General features: G+C 51.0%; 1 protein-coding gene across 2 annotated transcripts in view; it reads right to left on the reverse strand.

The window, feature by feature from the left end:
• The window catches only part of LOC147109644 (intelectin-1a-like), a 130,114-nt gene that overhangs the window by 55,321 nt on the left and 55,308 nt on the right, over window positions 1-19,485 (reverse strand). For both annotated transcript variants that reach the window (XM_086003731.1, XM_086003730.1), the window contains exon 2: window positions 309-416. In XM_086003731.1, the coding sequence (XP_085859857.1) occupies window positions 309-378 (70 nt within the window). In that variant the 5' untranslated portion in view covers window positions 379-416. The remainder of the gene's footprint in view (window positions 1-308; window positions 417-19,485) is intronic.

Consider the following 19,485-nt stretch of genomic DNA (forward strand, 5'->3'; position numbering starts at 1 on the left):
CTGAGAGAGGATCAGACTGTACAAACCACAATAGGGGACACCCAGACTGAGAGAGGATCAGACTGTACAAACCACAATAGGGGACACCCAGACTGAGAGAGGATCAGACTGTACAAACCACAATAGGGGACACCCAGACTGAGAGAGGATCAGACTGTACAAACCACAATAGGGGACACCCAGAGAGGATCAGACTGTACAAACCACAATCCAACCTGATCTGTACAGTTCGTCCAATATCTTAGGTACCCCAGTTTAAATTCAGTAAAGCAAACAAAGTGCAAGAATAGGATAGAATCATCACTTACCATCATAATGATGACTAGAGGATTGCTCAATATTGGTAATGACAAGGAAGAGAAAAACTGCCGCCTTCATGTCTTCACAACAGCTTTCCCGTGGGCAAGTGTTAAACTCTGGGAAGATTAAGTCAACAAGATAAAAGGGTCTGATGAAAGAGTACATTAACTCTGCTGACATTTTGAATAGTGAATTAACTCATTAATTCTATTTATTGGGATGATCCAATCAGTTCCTGCCCACAGATTTTAGAAAGCATCTATATATATAAAAGGATATGTCTCTCTGTCTGTCTCTCTGTCTGTCTCTCTGTCTGTCTCTCTGTCCGGCTATACAATCAAAAGTTATAGAGCGTACCTACACATATGTTATATCAAAAGAAAGCTCATCATTAGGGAACTCTTGTAGGTGTATTTACTTTTGGTCGGACAAATATTGTGCCGACGGTATCCAAAGAACGTTCAAAATTCCGCTCATTATCCGCTCATTTGCATCGAGTGGGGGCGGGTTCATTGTGTGTGTGGGCGGGTCATCCTACAGTTGAGTGACAGGACCATTGACCAATCCTACACTTCAGTGACCTGACGGTTGACCAATCGGTGCGTGTGTGGGCGGGCCTTATCATTCTGAACCAAGGTGAGTGTCAGCCATCTTCATTCCTAACTACTAACTATTGATTTATTTTTCCCACTTTCTGTGTGTGTGGAGGGGATTTTATCCAGCACAAATTTGGTACTTAGGAGCCCAACTAGCTCATTATATAATTTGCGTGTAATAAATGAGTCCAGTATGTGATTTATTTCTCGGGGCCATGTCAGTGCGGGGGCCCGGAACCTAGGCTTCTCCAACCGCCAGCAGCGCAACTCCAGTCCCAGGCTCCTGGCCTAGACAGGGACCAACACTGGCAGAGGGGAGAGGGTCTGCTGCCTCCGCTCCATTCCCGGGGTCGGTAGGTGGGGAGGCTTCATAAGCAACTGGGGTAGGTCGCAAGCCCTGAATAATTATCTGAAGGTCCCGTGTTTGCAGCTGAGGGGATTTCTTCTGCTGACAGCCCCAGGTTAACAGCAGCCATCTTTGTCAAGGAGGGCAAAAAGTTTCAGTGCGACGCCATTTTGATTCAGTGTGTAACAGTGTGCATGCGCGGCCATCTTAGTACAGGAACATAGAGTGGGTGGGGCTTCAGTGCTCCCAATCGGGTCCTGGAGAGACAATCGAGTATGTGGGCGGGGCCTAATCTTTCCAACTGAACAGCAAGCGGTGGCCATTGTTTGTGATACAACACACTGACAGGTGAGGACCCCCTTTTTAACAAAAAGATTGGTGAGGTTGTAAAGTGTATGTTATAGAAAGATTTACCAAAATGTTTTATAAGTACTTTAAGTTTCATGTTTCAAGGTATTAAAAGGTAGGCTGGGCCTTGTCAGTGCAGGGGCCCGAGGCCTAGGCTTCTCCAACGGCCGGCAGCGCCACTCCAGTCCCAGGCTTCCGGCCCAGACAGGGACCAACACTGGCAGAGGGGAGAGGGTCTGCTGGCTCCCCCTCTCCCTTTCCCCCCCTTCCCCCCCTCCCACACACCCCCTTCCCCCTCCCACACACCCACTTCCCCCCTCCCACACACCCCCTTTGCCCCCCTCCCACACCCCCCCTTCACCCCCGCTCCCACCCCCCCCCTTCCCCCCGCTTCCCACACACCCCCTTCCCCTCCCACAGACCCCCTTCCCCCCCACACACCCCCTTCCCCCACACACCCTTCCCCCCCCACACACCCCTTCCACCCCTCCCACACACCCCCATCCCCCCCCACACAGCCCCTTCCCCCCCTCCCATACACCCCCTTCCCCCCCACACACCCCCTTCCCCCCCACGCACCCCCTTCCCCCCCACACACCCCCTTCCCCCCTTCCCACACCCCGCTTCCCCCCTTCCACACACCCCTTCCCCCCACACACCCCTTCCCCTCTCCCACGAACACCCTTCCCCCCCACACACACCTTCCCCCCCACACACCCCCTTCCCCTCTCCCACGAACACCCTTCCCCCCCACACACACCTTCCCCCCCACACACACACCCTTCCCCCCCACACACCCCCTCCCCCCACACACACCCCCTCCCCCCTTCCACACCCCCCCTTCCCCCCTTCCCACACCCGCCCTTCCCCCTTCCCACACACCCCCTTCCCCGCCCCCACACCACCCTTCCCCCTCCCACACCACCCCTTCCCCCCTCCAACATGCTCCTTCCCCCTCCCACGCACACCCCCTTCCCCCTCCCACACACCCCCTTCCCCCCACACACCCACTTCCCCACCCCCCTTTCCCTCCACCCCTTTCCCCCTCCCACCCCCCCTGTCCCTCCCTCCTCTTTCCCCCTCCTCTTTCCCCTCCTCTTCCCCCTCCTCCCACCCCCTTTCCCCCCTCCCACCCCCCCTTTCCCCCCTCCCACGCCCCCTCCTCCCACCCCTTTCCCCCCTCCCACCCCCTTTCCCCCCTCCACGCCCCCTTTCCCCCTCCCACCCCCCTTTCCCCCCTCCTACGCCCCCTTTCCCCTCCCACCCCCCCAACCCCCTTTCCCCCCCTCACCCTCCCCTTTCCCCCCCTCACCACCCCCTTTCCCCCCTCACCCCCCCCCTTTCCCCCCCTCCCAACCCCTTCCCCACCACCCCTTTCCCCACCACCCCTTTCCCCCACCCCCCCTTTCCCCTTTCTCTCCTTCCCTCTCTCTCTCCTTCCCTCTCTGTCTCTCTCTCTTTCCCACTGTCTCTCTCTCCCTCTCTCTCTGTCTCTCTCTCCCTCTCTCTTTGTCTCTCTCTCCCTCTCTCTCTCTCTCTCCCTCTCTCTCTCTCTCACACTCCCAGTCTCTCTCTCTCTCATACTCCCAGTCTCTCTCTCTCTCACACTCCCAGTCTCTCTCTCTCTCACACTCCCAGTCTCTCTCTCTCTCACACTCCCAGTCTCTCTCTCTCTCACACTCCCAGTCTCTCTCTCTCTCACACTCCCAGTCTCTCTCCTCTCACACTCCCACTCTCTCTCTCTCACACTCCCACTCTCTCTCTCACACTCCCACTCTCTCTCTCTCCCCCACTCTCTCTCCCCCACTCTCTCTCTCCCCCATTCTCTCTCTCTCTCTCCCTCTCTCTCTCTCTCCCCCACTCTCTCTCTCTCCCCCACTCTCTCTCTCTCCCCCACTCTCTCTCTCTCCCCCACTCTCTCTCTCTCCCTCTCTCTCTCTCTCCCCCACTCTCTCTCTCCCCCACTCTCTCTCTCCCTCTCCCCCACTCTCTCTCTCTCCCCCACTCTCTCTCTCTCTCCCCACTCTCTCTCTTTCCACCACTCTCTCTCTCCCCCACTCTCTCTCTCTACCCCCTCTCTCTCTCCCCCCACTCTCTCTCTCCCCCACTCTCTCTCTCTCCCCCACTCTCTCTCTCTCCCCCACTTGTAATGATCAATAACATGTCATTCTATAGTGGACACTAGGTGGAGCCGTAGAGCTGTATATAGCTGTATGTATAAGACTACACTACCCAGCTGTATGTATATTAAGACTACATTACCCATGAGGCAGTAGGCTGCCCACAAGGCAGCAGTCAAGATGGAAGCCTCTACAGATACACATGTGCTCAATAAAGGTGTCTAGCAAAAGCTAGCTGTGTTCATAATAAGAATGTCTATTTATTAATGAACATAAGATGGTACCAGGATGGTGAAGATCTGCTGAAAATTGTGAAAAGCGACATGGAGAATTTGAAGCCACCAGAGCATTTGAAACTCACAGGAAACATCGATTACAATTGGCAGACTCTTAAACAACAACTCGAACTCTACATTGCAGCCATCGGATTCGGTACGAAGCCAGGCGCAAGGAAGATAGCGTTGCTGCTTACGGTTGCAGGCCCACAGGTGATAGAGATATTTAATACATTTGTATTTAATCCAGAGGAGAACAGAGAAAAATTAGAAGATGTGCTAAAAAAATTTGATGCACATTGCTCTCCCAAAAAGAATGAGACCTATGAAAGATACATCTTCTGTTCTCGGACACAGCAGCAAAATGAGACTTTTGATAGCTTTATAACTGATCTGAAACTGAAAGCACAGGCATGTAATTTCTCTGAGCTCAAAGCATCCATGATTCGTGACCAGATTGTGTTTGGTATTCATGATAAAAAAAGTCAGGGAACGTCTGTTAAGAGAAACCGAACTAAATTTGGAAAATGCGGTGAAAATATGCCAAGCCAGCGAGCTAGCTCGAAAGCACGCGAAGACTTTCACTGAAATCAATAATGATGCGATTGTAACGAGTGCTAATGCTGCTGTCGGTGCTGTGTCCTACAAGGGGCAGAAACGTGGGCAGAACAGAAATGAAAAGCAATCGGAGGATGAAATTTTTAATTGTAAACGCTGTGGTTACAAACACCAGTTAAGACAATGCCCAGCATTGGAAAAATGTGCAAAAAGTGTAATGGAAAGAATCACTTTGCCAAACAATGCTTTTCAAAAGTAAAAACAAAGAAAGGGCAATGAGTTAATGTAATTGAGGACACTGATTTAAGTGAGACATTTTTTGTAGGAATGGTGTCATGTGACAATATCAAAAAGGATACAGAAAATGTGCAGCCCTCAGAAATGGACAATGCTGAACATAAAGTTAATGCAGTAAAAGAGGACAAATGGATGATCCCACTGCAGGTAAATGGAGCATTAGTTACCTTGAAACTAGACACTGGGGCAAAAGCAAACTTAATCAGTATGAGTGACATTAACAATATGAAAGAAAAGCCCAAAATACAGAAAAAGTCAGTACTACTGAAGGACTATAATGGACAGAAAATAGATAGCTTAGGTGTATGCAGACTCAAAGTGACAGTCAAAGGCAAAGTGCATCATCTCATGTTTTCTGTTGTGGCTGAAAGATTTGATTCACAACTGGGTGACAAAGCTTGTGAGGACTTAGAACTGGTCAAGAGAGTCTACCGTATAAACTGTGCCATAAGCAGACCAGATGACTCGGTGGACTCTGTAGTGAATAATTTCCAGAATGTGTTCAAAGGATTTGGAGTTCTACCATTCACTTACAAGATCCAGCTAAAGGAGAATGCTCAGCCAGTGCTACATGCTCCACGAAAAGTTCCAGCACCCCTGCGTGACCGGCTCAAGAGTGAACTGGACAGAATGACCACACTAGGAGTCATCAGGAAAGTCGAAGAGCCAACAGACTGGGTTAACTCCATGGTATGTGTAAAGAAAAAGAACAATGATCTAAGAATATGCATGGATCCAAAGGACTTAAATGCAAACATAAAACGTGAACACTACCAGATTCCCAAGCGAGAAGAAATCACCAGTGAAATGTCAGGTGCCAGATACTTTACAAAGCTCGATGCCTCACAAGGATTTTGGCAACTAAATCTGGATGAAGAGAGCACCAAATACTGTACCTTCAACACACCATTTGGCAGGTATTCTTTCCTCAGAATGCCTTTCGGGATAATATCTGCATCTGAAATCTTTCATAGAGCAATGGAACACATAATTGAAGGTCTGGAAGGAGTTCAGGTCTATGTTGATGACATCATCATCTGGGGCTCCACACTGAAAGAACACAATGAGAGACTGACTAAAGTGCTACAAAGCATACGCTGGAATGGACTGAAGCTCAACAAAGCCAAGTGTTAGTTTGGCGTCCAGGAAGTCACTTTCCAAGAAAGATAATCTATCTGGTAAAGGAATAGAGCCAGGTATGGAAAAAGTAAACGCCATACTCAAAATGCCCCAACCCACTGACAAAAAAGGAGTGCTACGCATCATGGGGATGATAAACTTCATTGGAAAGGTCATTCCTAACTTATCAGCCAAGACAGCCTGTCTGCGAGACCTGCTACTTAAAACAAATGAGTTCGCATGGACAGAAAGACATGAACAAGAGTGGATAAACCTCAAAACAGTGCTGACAACCACACCTGTACTCACCTTCTTTGACCCAACAAAAAGAATCAAAGTGTCAACGGATGCACCAAAAGATGGCCTAGGTGCGGTCTTGCTACAAGCAGAGGGTGAAGATTGGAAGCCTGTTGCCTATGCCTCCAGGTCTATGACTGATACTGAGTGTCGATACGCTCAGATTGAAAAGGAATGTCTAGGCTTGGTAGTTGGACTAGAAAAGTTTCATGGCTACATATATGGACTTCTCACCTTCACAGTTGAGACAGACCACAGCCCTCTGGTTGCCATCATTAAAAAAAACCTGAATGAGATGTCTCCAAGGATTCAATGACTCATGATGAAGCTGCAAAGATATGAATTTGAACTGATCTATACACCAGGCAAATACATAGTGTTAGCAGATGCACTATCCCGAGCACCCACAATGAGTCATGTGAGTTCTACTGAAGAAGACGTGGATTTTCATGTGAGTATGGTCACTGCTGCGCTGCCCATGTCAGACACAAAATCAAAGCAAATAGCAGAAGAAACAGTAAAAGATACAGTATTACAAACAGTAATAGAGAACATTCATCAATGTTGGCCAAAAGGTTCCTGTCCAAAATATTTTCACATAAGGTCAGAATTGAGTGTCGCAAGTGGACTATTACTAAAACAGAACAGAATAGTCATTCCACAGGCTCTACATCAAGACATGCTCAAAAGGATTCATGAGGGACACCTTGGAATTGAAAAATGCAAAAGGAGAGCAAGAGACACTGTTTATTGGCCTGGCATAAATAAGGACATTGAGAACATGATAGGCAAATGTGAGACATGTCAGAAACACCAAAACAAACAAGCAAAGGAACCAATGATAGTAGCTGACATACCAACAGCACCATGGCAAAAGGTTGGTATGGACCTTTTTCATTTAAATGGTAAAGACTATCTAATAGTGATTGACTACTATTCTAACTATCCTGAGATGGTGCTGCTCTCAAGCACCACAGCAAGCAGTGTCATAATGCATGTGAAATCCATCTTCGACAGACATGGAATTCCCAGGATTGCCGTTAGCGACAATGGTCCATGCTTCAACTGTAAGGAGTGGCAACAGTTTGCAGCACATTATGACTTTCAGCACATCACATCCCGTCCTTTGTATGCTCAGTCAAATGGTAAGGCAGAGAAAGGTGTTCATGTTCTCAAGCAGCTACTGAAGAAAGCGACAGAAAGCAAGTCTGATCCTTATCTCGCCCTGCTGAGCTACCGAGCCTCACCTTTAGACTGTGGTTCTTCACCTGCTGAACTACTAATGGGTCGCAAGTTGCGCACCATGCTACCCTGCTGTGCAAAAGAACAGCAAAGTGAGGAACTGAGACAGAGACTTCAACTGTTAAAGCTGAAACAGAAATCATACTATGACAAGCCATCCAAAACTCTAAAACCATTGACAAGGGATGATGTTGTCAGGATTGAGGATCCAGATGCATGGAACAGGAAAGCTACAGTTCTTGAGGAAGTAGGACCAAGGTCATACACTGTTAGAACTGAGGAAGGACAGATTCTCAGGAGGAACCGCCGTTCCCTCCTAAAAACACAAGAGACTATTCAAGAGCAGATTGATGACAATGCCGCAACTGCATCTTGTCATTCACCGCCAGAACAATCTCATGAAGACACATCAGACTTACCCGTGTTGAGAAGATCCACACGTGAAGTAAAAAAGCCTGATAGACTTAATCTTTGAGTACAATGTAAAGCTTTGAAAATGTGTTGACTGTTTTGAAAATGTTTATGTTTATAGAGCACTAACAAAAGTGTTACTGATATCATCTTTATTGTTTTCTTGAAAGTTGATTGATATTGATTTTGTTAAACCACAAAGAAAGGGGGATGTAATGATCAATAACATGTCATTCTATAGTGGACACTAGGTGGAGCCATAGAGCTGTATATAGCTGTATGTATAAGACTACACTACCCAGCTGTATGTATATTAAGACTACATTACCCATGAGGCATTAGGCTACCCACAAGGCAGCAGTCAAGATGGAAGCCTCTACAGATACAGTACCTAGTCCACATGTGCTCAATAAAAGTGTCTAGCAAAAGCTAGCTGTGTTCATAGTAAGAATGTCTATTTATTAATGAACATAAGACCACTCTCTCTCTCTCCCCCACTCTCTCTCTCTCTCCTCCACTCTCTCCCTCTCCCCCACTCTCTCTCTCTCCCCCCACTCTCTCTCTCCCCCCACTCTCTCTCTCTCTCCCCCACTCTCTCTCTCTCTCTCCCACTCTCTCTCTCTCTTCCCCACTCTCTCTCTCTCCCCCACTCTCTCTCCCCCCCACTCTCTCTCCCCAGTCTCTCTCTCTCTCCCCAGTCTCTCTCTCTCTCTCTCCCCCTGTCTCTCTCTCTCTCTCCCCCACTCTCTCTCTCTCTCCCCCACTCTCTCTCTCCCCAGTCTCTCTCTCTCCCCCCAGTCTCTCTCTCTCCCCCAGTCTCTCTCTCTCTCCCCCGTCTCTCTCTCTTTCTCTCCCAGTCTCTCTCTCTCTCCCAGTCTCTCTCTCTCTCTCTCTAATCAGTCTCTCTCTCTCCCCAGTCTCTCTCTCTCCCCCCCAGTCTCTCTCTCCCCCTGTCTCTCTCTCTCTCTCTCCCCCTGTCTCTCTCTCTCTCTCCCCCAGTCTTTCTCTCTCCCCCAGTCTCCCTCGCTCTCTCCCCCAGTCTCTCTCTCTCTCCCCCAGTTTCTCTCTCTCTCCCCCAGTCTCTCTCTCTCCCCGTCTCTCTCTCTCTCCCCCAGTCTCTCTCTCTCTCCCCCAGTCTCTCTCTCTCTCCCCCAGTCTCTCTCTCTCTCCCCCAGTCACTCTCTCTCTCCCCCAGTTTCTCTCTCTCTCCCCCAGTCTCTCTCTCTCCCCATCTCTCTCTCTCTCCCCCAGTCTCTCTCTCTCCCCCCCAATCTCTCTCTCTCTTTCCCCCAGTCTCTCTCTCTCTTTCCCCCAGTCTCTCTCTCTTTCCCCCAGTCGCTCTCTCTTCCCCCAGTCGCTCTCTCTTCCCCCCAGTCGCTCTCTCTCTTCCCCCAGTCGCTCTCTCTGCCCCCCAGTCACTCTCTCTCTCTCTTCCTACAATAACATGCCCTCAAAAAACCCTCGGCACCGCCGGGCACTTCAGCAGGTATTGTATAAAATTAGTCATGTATAATACTGGAAATTTAAGTCATGCTTGTGTTTAAAAGTAGAAGCAATCATAGACTAATACAGCACAGAAAGAGGCCATTCGGCCCATCGAGTTTGTGCCGGCTCTTTAGAAGAGCAATACAGTCAGTTCCACTCCCACGCTCTTTCCTCATGTCCCTGCAATTTTTTTCACCTTCAAGTGTTTATCCAACTCCCTTTTGAAAGCTACTATTGAATCTGTATCCACCGCCCTACCAGGCAGTGCATTCCAAATCCTAATCACTCGTTGCATAAAAAAGTTTTTCCTCATGTCCTCTCTGGTTCTTTTGTCAATCACCTTAAATCTGCGCATCCTGTTATCGACCCTTTAACCACTGGAAACAGTTTCTCTTTATTTACTCTATCTAAATCCTTCATGATTTTAAACACTTCTATCAAATCTCCTCTTAGCCTTCTCTGTTCCAAGGAGAACAACCCCAGCTTCTCTGGTCTATCCACGTAACAGCATTGAGGTGCTGCAAACACTGACAATCACTGCACAGAGGTGCAGGGCTGCACCCAAACTCTCCTATGGAGGGAGTTACAGCACACAGGAGGTCCTCTTCCCTTCCCATGGGCAGAAGAGACCTCCCCAGGAGATCAACACAGCCTGGTTGCACATTGCAAAGTAGGGCACAAGCAGGGATGTGGTCACGAGGACCTGGGTGCAGGGCCACAAACATTTCAATGATCTCTTTAGATCACAAAACGTTAGTACAGAGCCACACTCAACATCCTCCTGCTGTGCCTCTCATCACATCCCCATCTCTCTGCCTTCCCCTATCCTACTCCTGCAGATCCTTACTGACACCAACTTACCTCGCACCTCCACCCATCCCTCTCGATCTACATTATCACATCCCCATCACACTCACCCTCAGCCTAGTACAATCATACCAACAAACAACTCACAAGGGTAGGCACTTGGGTGTTTTATGCAATGTTCATGTGAAGTTTCTGTTAATGTGGTGTCAAAGATTGAAACCTTTATTTTCAACACATTGCATTCTTGAAGAGATTTGTCTGCACCTTTGGAAGTAGCTTAGTGAGTTGCAGTGAATGGTGAGACATAACAGTACCCCTTGCAATGGTGAGGAGTGTGAAAGGAATGGCTTGGGCATTGTAGGAATTCTTTATGGTGTTGGTGTGGGGTGGTGCCAACCTGGTGCATCATGTGGCAGCCAAATGGATATGCAGCATCAAGTGAAGTAAATCTGGCCATGGTGAGATCATCCCTGGCCTCCCGGACAGCAATGTGGTTGGGTGCTGATGCCCTGTGTCCTGCTCAGCATCAGTTGATTGAGGAGAAGGTTGGTGTTGTTGTTGGTGCTGCTGGCATGCCTGGTGCTGCTGGTGTTGGGGCTGATCGTGGTGGGATTCTGAGGACCAAGTTGAGAGAGTTTCAAGGCAGCCATGCTGATGGAATAGATGACAGGTGAAGTAGAGATGACAGAAGCGATCTGTCAATGGTAGGAAAGGTAATGAGGTCAGACTGGATGGAGACTTGTGTAAAGACTTGCAGCATCCTGAATCTGTAGTGGAAATGCAGTTTAGAGAAGCTGGTGGTTAAGGGAACATGTCCCAATCAGCTGCGAGCTTTGACTTGACATTTGAAGGTGTCAACTCATCAGCTGATTCAATGGCCACTGACCTCCCGCCTAGGCTTCACATATGCAGTCTAGGCACAGCGGGAAACTGGTGGGTGACTTGTCAGATCCAGAAAGCTGGGAAAAAACCATTGATATGTGGATGTAAAAAAGCCGCTAATGACTTTAATTGCCTCCCCCACCGCTGCGTGTCGGGTCTGCTCAGCGCTGACAGACTTGACATTTGGAAAAAGTGTGTGGCGGCGCATTCACAGCGGGGTCCCGACCCGCTGGGGAACAAAAAAAAACACTCCCCCCCCCCGCCGACCCGCCACCGATCACGCCCACTGACCCCCCCGCAAAATCCAGCCCTATGCCTCTATTTAGAAACATAGAAACATAGCAGATAGGAGCAGGAGTAGGCCATTCGGCCCCTCGAGCCTGCTCCGCCATTCAATGCGATCATGGCTGATCATCCAAATTCAGTACCCTGTCCCTGATTTCTCCCCATATCCCTTGATACCCTTAGCCTTAAGAAATATATCTAACTCCTTCTTGAATATATTTAATGAATTGGCCTCAACTGTCTTCTGTGGTAGAGAATTCCACAGGTTCACCACTCTCTGGGTGAAGAAATTCCTCCTCATCTCAGTCCTAAATGGCTTACCCCTTATCCTTAGCCTGTGACCCCTGGTTCTGGACTCCCCCGCCATCAGGAACAGCCTTCCTGCATCTAGTCTGTCTAGTCCTGTTAGAATTTTATACGTTTCAATGAGATCCCCTCTCATTCTTCTAAACTCTAGTGAATATAAGCCTAATCAATCCAATCTCTCTTCATACGTCATTCCTGCCATCCCAGGTATCAGTCTGGTGAATATTCGCTGCACTCCCTCCATGGCAAGAACATCCTTTCTCAGGTAAGGTGACCAAAACTGCTCACCAAGGCCCTGTACAACTGCAGCAAGACATCCTTGCTCCTGTACTCGAATCCTCTCACTATGAAAGCCAACATACCATTTGCCTTCTTAACTGCCTGCTGCACCTGCATGCTTACCTTCAGTGACTGGTGCACAAGGTCACCCAGGTCTCGTTGCACTTCCCCTTTTCCTAATCTATTGCCATTCAGATAATAGTCTGCCTTCCTGCTTTTGCCACCAAAGTGGATAACCTCGCATTTACCCACATTATACTGCATCTGCCATGCATGTGCCCAATCACCCAACCTGTCCAAATCGTACTGGAGTTTCTCTGCATCCTCCTCACAGCACACACGCCTACCCAGCTTTGTGTCGTCTGCAAATTTGGAGATATTACATCCAGTTCCCTCGTCTAGATCATTAATATATATTGTGAATAACTGGGGCCCTAGCACCGACCCCTGTGGTACCCCACTAGTCACTGCCTTCCACTTGTAAAAAGACCCGTTTATCCCAACTCTTTGCTTCCTGTCTGCCAAACAGTTTTCTATCCAATCAGTACCTTACCCCCAATCCCATGTGCTTTAACTTTGCATGCTAGTCTCTTATGCGGGACATTATTGAAAGCCTTCTGAAAGTCCAAATACACCACATCCACTGGCTCTCCCTTATCTATTCTACCAGTTACCAGTTTCAGCCTCAAAAAATTCCAGTAGATTAGTCAAGCATGATTTACCTTTTGTAAATCCATGTTGACTTTGTCCGATCCTGTCACTGTTTTCCAAGTGCTCTGCTATTACATCTTTTATAATGGACTCTAGCATTTTCCCCACTACCAATGTCAGGCTTACCGGTCTATAATTCCCCGTTTTTTCTCTACCACCTTTTTTAAATAGTGGGGTTACATTAGCTACGCTCCAATCCATGAGAACTGTTCCAGAGTCTATAGAATTTTGGAAGATGACCAGCAATGCATCTACTATTTCTAGGGCCACTTCCTTAAGTACCCTAGGATGTAGATTATCAGGTCCTGGGGATTTATCGGCCTTCAATCCCATCAATTTCCCTAACACGATTTCCCTACAAATACTGTTTTCATTCAGTTCCTCCCTCTCATTAGACCCCGTGTTCCCCGACATCTCTGGGAGTTTATTTGTGTCCTCCTTTGTGAAGACAAAATATGTATTTAATTGGTCGGCCATGTCTTTGTTCCCCATTATAAATTCCCCTAATTCTGACTGCAAGGGACCTATGCTTGACTTTACCAATCTTTTTCTCTTCACATATCTATAGAAGCTTTTAGTCAGTTTTTATGTTCCCTGAAAGCTTACTCTTATACTCTATTTTCCCCCCTCTTAATTAATCCCTTTGTCCTCCTTTGCTGAATCCTAAACTGCTCCCAATCCTCAGGTTTGCTGCTTTTTCTGGCCTATTTATATGTCCTCTCCTTGGATCTTATGCTATCCCTAATTTCCCTTGTTAGCCAATATTGAGTCACATTTTTTGTTTTATTTTTATGCTAAACAGGGATGAACAATTTCTCTAGTTCATCCATGCAATCATTAAAAGTTTGCCATTGCCTATTCACCATCAACCCTTTAAGTAACATTCCCCAGTCCATCCTAGCCAAATCACGCCTCATACCATCGTAGTTTCCTTTATTTAAATTCAGTACCCAATTCCCTGAATCAACTACTTCACTCTCCATCTTAATGAAGAATTCCATCATATTATGATTGCTCCTCCCCAAGGGGCCTCGCACAACAAGATTGCTAATTAATCATTTCTCATTACACAGGATCCCATGTGCTTTATTAATTGCTTTGATAACCTGTCCTGCCACCTTCAAGGAATTGTGCAAAACACCCCCAGGTCGCTCTGTTCTTGCACCCCCTTTAAAATTGTATCATTTTGTATGTATGGTCTCTCTTCATTCTTCCTACCAAAATGTATCACCTCACACTTCTTTGTGTTGAATTTCATCTGTCGCGTGTCCACCCATCTTATATGTCATTATGATGGATGTTACTGCAGTTTAATCTGGGGAGCCACTCATCTGCTCCTGGCCCAGGTCTGCTTCCCTGTCAATTCTCCATTGTCTCAGACTCCCCTGTATCCCACTCTCCTCCCTCAGTTTCCCACTTCCTTTGCACGCAATTCAGTTAGGTTTCCAATCTCTTTGTCCCCGACCCAGATTCATACTTCTTGGTTTCCTATTAATGCCTCCATCTCTGTTTTGCAGACTCCTAGTTCCCCATTCCCCTTTCTCAGGCTCCAAGTCTCCTGTGCCACTCAGATTCCCAGCCTCCCGCTGTCCTCTCTCAGATTCCTAGCCTCCCGCTGTCCTCTCTCAGATTCCCAGCCTCCCGCTGTCCTCTCTCAGATTCCCAGCCTCCCGCTGTCCTATCTCACATTCCCAGCCTCTCGCTGTCCTCTCTCACATTTCCAGCCTCCCGCTGTCCTCTCTCACATTCCCAGCCTCCCGCTGTCCTCTCTCAGATTCCCAGCCCCCCGCTGTCCTCTCTCAGATTCCCACCCTCCCGCTGTCCTCTCTCAGATTCCCAGCCTCCCGCTGTCCTCTCTCAGATTCCCAGCCTTCCACTGTCCTCTCTCACATTCCCAGCCTCCCACTGTCCTCTCTCACATTCCCAGCCTCCCGCTGTCCTCTCTCAGATGCCCAGCATCTCGCTGTCTTCTCCAACGTTCCCAGCCTCCCCTGTCCTCTCTCAGATTCCCAGCCACCGCTGTCCTCTCTCACATTCCCAGCCTCCCACTGTCCTCTCTCAGATTCCCAGCCTCTCGCTGTCCTCTCTCAGATTCCCAGCCTCCCACTGTCCTCTCTCACATTCCCAGCCTCCCACTGTCCTCTCTCACATTCCCAGCCTCCCGCTGTCCTCTCTCACATTCCCAGCCTCCCACTGTCCTCTATCAGATTCCCAGCTTCCCGCTGTCCTCTCTCACATTCCCAGCCTCCCGTTGCCCTCTCTCAGATTCCCAGCCTCCCGCTGTCCTCTCTCAGATTCCCAGCCTCCCGCTGTCCTCTCTCAGATTCCCAGCCTCCCGCTGTCCTCTCTCAGGTTCCCAGCCTCTCGCTGCCCTCTCTCAGCTTCCCAGCCTCCCACTGTCCTCTCTCAGATTCCCAGCCTCTTGCTGTCCTCTTTCACATTCCCAGCCTCCCACTGTCCTCTCTCAGATTTCCAGCCTCCCACTGTCCTCTCTCACATTCCCAGCCTCTCGCTGTCCTCTCTCAGATTCCCAGTCTCCCCTGTCCTCTCTCAGATTCCCAGCCTCCTGCTGTCCTCTCTCACATTCCCAGCTTCCTGCTGTCCTCTCTCACTTGCCCAGTCACCCGCTGTCCTCTCTCAGATTCCCAGCCTCCCGCTGTCCTCTCTCAGATTCCCAGCCTCCCGTTGCCCTCTCTCAGATTCCCAGCCTCTCGCTGTCCTCTCTCAGATTCCCAGCCTCCCGTTGCCCTCTCTCACGTTCCCAGCCTCTCGCTGTTCTCTCTCAGATTCCCAGCCTCTAGCTGTCCTCTCTCAGATTCCCAGCCTCTCGCTGCCCTCTCTCAGATTCCCAGCCTCTCGCTGTCCTCTCTCAGATTCCCAGCCTCCCGCTGTCCTCTCTCAGATTCCCAGCCTCCCGCTGTCCTCTCTCAGATTCCCAGCCTCTCGCTGTCCTCTCTCAGGTTCCCAGCCTCCCGTTGTCCTCTCTGAGATTCCCAGCCTCCTGTTGTCCTCTCTCAGATTCCCAGCCTCTCGCTGTCCACTCTGAGATTCCCAGCCTCTCGCTGTCTTCTCTCAGATTCCCAGCCTCCCGCTGTCCTCTCTCAGATTCCCAGCCTCTCGCTGTCCTCTCTCAGGTTCCCAGCCTACCGTTGTCCTCTCTGAGATTCCCAGCCTCCCGCTGTCCTCGCTCAGATTCCCAGCCTCTCGCTGTCTTCTCTCAGATTCCCAGCCTCCCGCTGTCCTCTCTCAGATTCCCAGCCTATCGCTGTCCTCTCTCAGATTCCCAGCCTCCCGTTGCCCACTCTCAGATTCCCAGCCTCCCGCTGTCCTCTCTCAGATTCCCAGCCTCTCGCTGTCTTCTCTCAGATTCCCAGCCTCTCGCTGTCCTCTCTCAGATTCCCAGCCTCTCGCTGTCTTCTCTCAGATTCCCAGCCTCCCGCTGTCCTCTCTCAGATTCCCACCCTCTCGCTGTCCTCTCTCAGATTCCCAGCCTCCAGCTGTCCTCTCTCAGATTCCCAGCCTCCGGCTGTCCTCTCTCAGATTCCCAGTCTCCCGCTGTCCTCTCTCATGTTCCCAGTCTCCTGTTGCCCTCTCTCAGATTCCCAGCCTCATGCTGTCCTCTCTCAGATTCCCAGCCTCCTGCTGTCCTCTCTCAGATTCCCAGCCTCCCCCTGTCCTCTCTCAGATTCCCAGCCTCCCGCTGTCCTCTCTCAGATTCCCAGCCTCCCGCTGTCCTCGCTCAGATTCCCAGCCTCTCGCAGTCCTCTCTCAGATTCCCAGCCTCCCGCTGCCCTCTCTCAGATTCCCAGCCTCTCGCTGTCCTCTCTCAGATTCCCAGCCTCCCGCTGTCCTCTCTCAAATTCCCAGCCTCTCGCTATCCTCTCTCAGATTCCCAGCCTTCCGCTGTCCTCTCTCAGATTCCCAGCCCCCCGCTGTCCTCTCTCAGATTCCCAGCCCCCCGCTGTCCTCTCTCAGATTCCCAGCCTCCCGCTGTCCTCTCTCAGATTCCCAGCCTCTCGCTGTCTTCTCTCAGATTCACAGCCTCCCGCTGTCCTCTCTCAGATTCCCAGCCTCTCGCTGTCCTCTCTCAGATTCCCAGCCTCCCGCTGTCCTCTCTCATGTTCCCAGTCTCCTGTTGCCCTCTCTCAGATTGCCAGCCTCCTGCTGTCCTCTCTCAGATTCCCAGCCTCCTGCTGTCCTCTCTCAGATTCCCAGCCTCCCCCTGTCCTCTCTCAGATTCCCAGCCTCCCGCTGTCCTCTCTCAGATTCCCAGCCTCCCGCTGTCCTCGCTCAGATTCCCAGCCTCTCGCTGTCCTCTCCCAGATTCCCAGCCTCCCGCTGTCCTCTCTGATTCCCAGCCTCTCGCTGTCCTCTCTCAGATTCCCAGCCTCTCGCTGTCCTCTCTCAGATTCCCAGCCTCTCGTTGTCCTCTCTCAGATTCCCAGCCTCTCGCTGTCCTCTCTCAGATTCCCAGCCTCTCGCTGTCCTTTCTCAGATTCCCAGCCTCCCGCTGTCCTCTTTCAGATTCCCAGCCTCCCGCTGTCCTCTCTCAGATTCCCAGCCTCTCGCTGTCCTCTCTCAGATTCCCAGCCTCTCGCTGTTCTCTCTCACGTTCCCAGCCTCCCGCTGTCTTCACTCAGATTCCCAGCCTCTCGCTGTCCTCTCTCAGATTCCCAGCCTATCGCTGTCCTCTCTGAGATTCCCAGCCTCCCGCTGTCCTCTCTCAGATTCCCAGCACTCTCGCTGTCCTCTCTCAGATTCCGAGCCTCTCGCTGTCCTCTCTCAGATTCCTAGCCTGCCGCTGTCCTCTCTCAGATTCCCAGCCTCCCGCTGTCCTCTCACAGATTCCCAGCCTCCCGTTCTCCTCTCTCAGATTCCCAGCCTCTCGCTGTCCTCTCTCAAATTCCCAGCCTCCCGCTGCCCTCTCTCAGATTCCCAGCCTCCCGTTGTCCTCTCTCAGATTCCCAGCCTCCCGTTGTCTTTTCTCAGATTCCCAGCCTCTCGCTGCCCTCTCTCAGATTCCCAGCCTCTCGCTGTCCACCCTGAGATTCCCAGCCTCCCGCTGTCCTCTCTCAGATTCCCAGCCTCCCGCTGTCCTCTCTCAGATTCCCAGCCTCCCGTTGTCCTCTCTCAGATTCCCAGCCTCCCATTGTCCATCTCAGATTCCCAGCCTCCCGCTGTCCTCTCTCAGATTCCCAGCCTCCCACTGTCCTCTCTCAGATTCCCAGCCTCCCGCTGTCCTCACTCAGATTCCCAGCCTCCCGCTGTCCTCTCTCAGATTCCCAGCCTCCCGCTGTCCTCGCTCAGATTCCCAGCCTCCCACTGTCCTCTCTCAGATTCCCAGCCTCCCACTGTCCTCTCTCAGATTCCCAGCCTCCCGCTGTTGTCTCTCAGATTCCCAGCCTCTCGCTGTCCTCTCTCAGATTCCCAGCCTCTCGCTGTCCTCTCTCAGATTCCCAGCCTCTCGCTGTCCTCTCTCAGATTCCCAGCCTCTCGCTGTCCTCTCTCAGATTCCCAGCCTCTCGCTGTCCTCTCTCAGATTCCCAGTCTCCCGCTGTCCTCACTCAGATTCCCAGCCTCCCGCTGTCCTCTCTCAGATTCCCAGCCTCCCGCTGTCCTCTCTCGGATTCCCAACCTCTCGCTGTCTTCTCTCAGATTCCCAGCCTCCCGCTGTCCTCTCTCAGATTCCCAGCCTCTCGCTGTCCTCTCTCAGATTCCCAGCCTCCCGTTGCCCCCTCTCAGATTCCCAGCCTCCCACTGTCCTCTCTCAGATTCCCAGTCTCTCGCTGTCCTCTCTCAGATTCCCAGCCTCTCGCTGTCCTCTCTCAGATACCCAGCCTCTCGCTGTCCTCTTTCAGATTCCCAGCCTCCCGCTGTCCTCTCTCAGATTCCCAGCCTCTCGCTGTCCTCTCTCAGATTCCCAGCCTCCCGCTGTCCTCGCTCACATTCCCAGCCTCCCACTGTCCTCTCTCAGATTCCCAGCCTCTTGCTGTCCTCTTTCACATTCCCAGCCTCCCACTGTCCTCTCTCAGATTTCCAGCCTCCCACTGTCCTCTCTCACATTCCCAGCCTCTCGCTGTCCTCTCTCAGATTCCCAGTCTCCCCTGTCCTCTCTCAGATTCCCAGCCTCCTGCTGTCCTCTCTCACATTCCCAGCTTCCTGCTGTCCTCTCTCACTTGCCCAGTCACCCGCTGTCCTCTCTCAGATTCCCAGCCTCCCGCTGTCCTCTCTCAGATTCCCAGCCTCCCGTTGCCCTCTCTCAGATTCCCAGCCTCTCGCTGTCCTCTCTCAGATTCCCAGCCTCCCCCTGTCCTCTCTCAGATTCCCAGCCTCCCGCTGTCCTCTCTGAGATTCCCAGCCTCCCGTTGCCCTCTCTCACGTTCCCAGCCTCTCGCTGTTCTCTCTCAGATTCCCAGCCTCTAGCTGTCCTCTCTCAGATTCCCAGCCTCTCGCTGCCCTCTCTCAGATTCCCAGCCTCTCGCTGTCCTCTCTCAGATTCCCAGCCTCCCGCTGTCCTCTCTCAGATTCCCAGCCTCCCGCTGTCCTCTCTCAGATTCCCAGCCTCTCGCTGTCCTCTCTCAGGTTCCCAGCCTCCCGTTGTCCTCTCTGAGATTCCCAGCCTCGCGCTGTCCTCTCTGAGATTCCCAGTATCCCGCTGTCCTCTGTCAGATTCCCAGCTTCCTGTTGTCCTCTCTCAGATTCCCAGCCTCTCGCTGTCCACTCTGAGATTCCCAGCCTCTCGCTGTCTTCTCTAAGATTCCCAGCCTCCCGCTGTCCTCTCTCAGATTCCCAGCCTCTCGCTGTCCTCTCTCAGGTTCCCA

Source organism: Somniosus microcephalus, chromosome 12 (genome assembly GCF_052327205.1).
Source record: "Somniosus microcephalus isolate GS21.2 chromosome 12, FLI_Smic_1.0, whole genome shotgun sequence".
NCBI classification, from domain to species: Eukaryota; Metazoa; Chordata; class Chondrichthyes; order Squaliformes; family Somniosidae; genus Somniosus; species Somniosus microcephalus.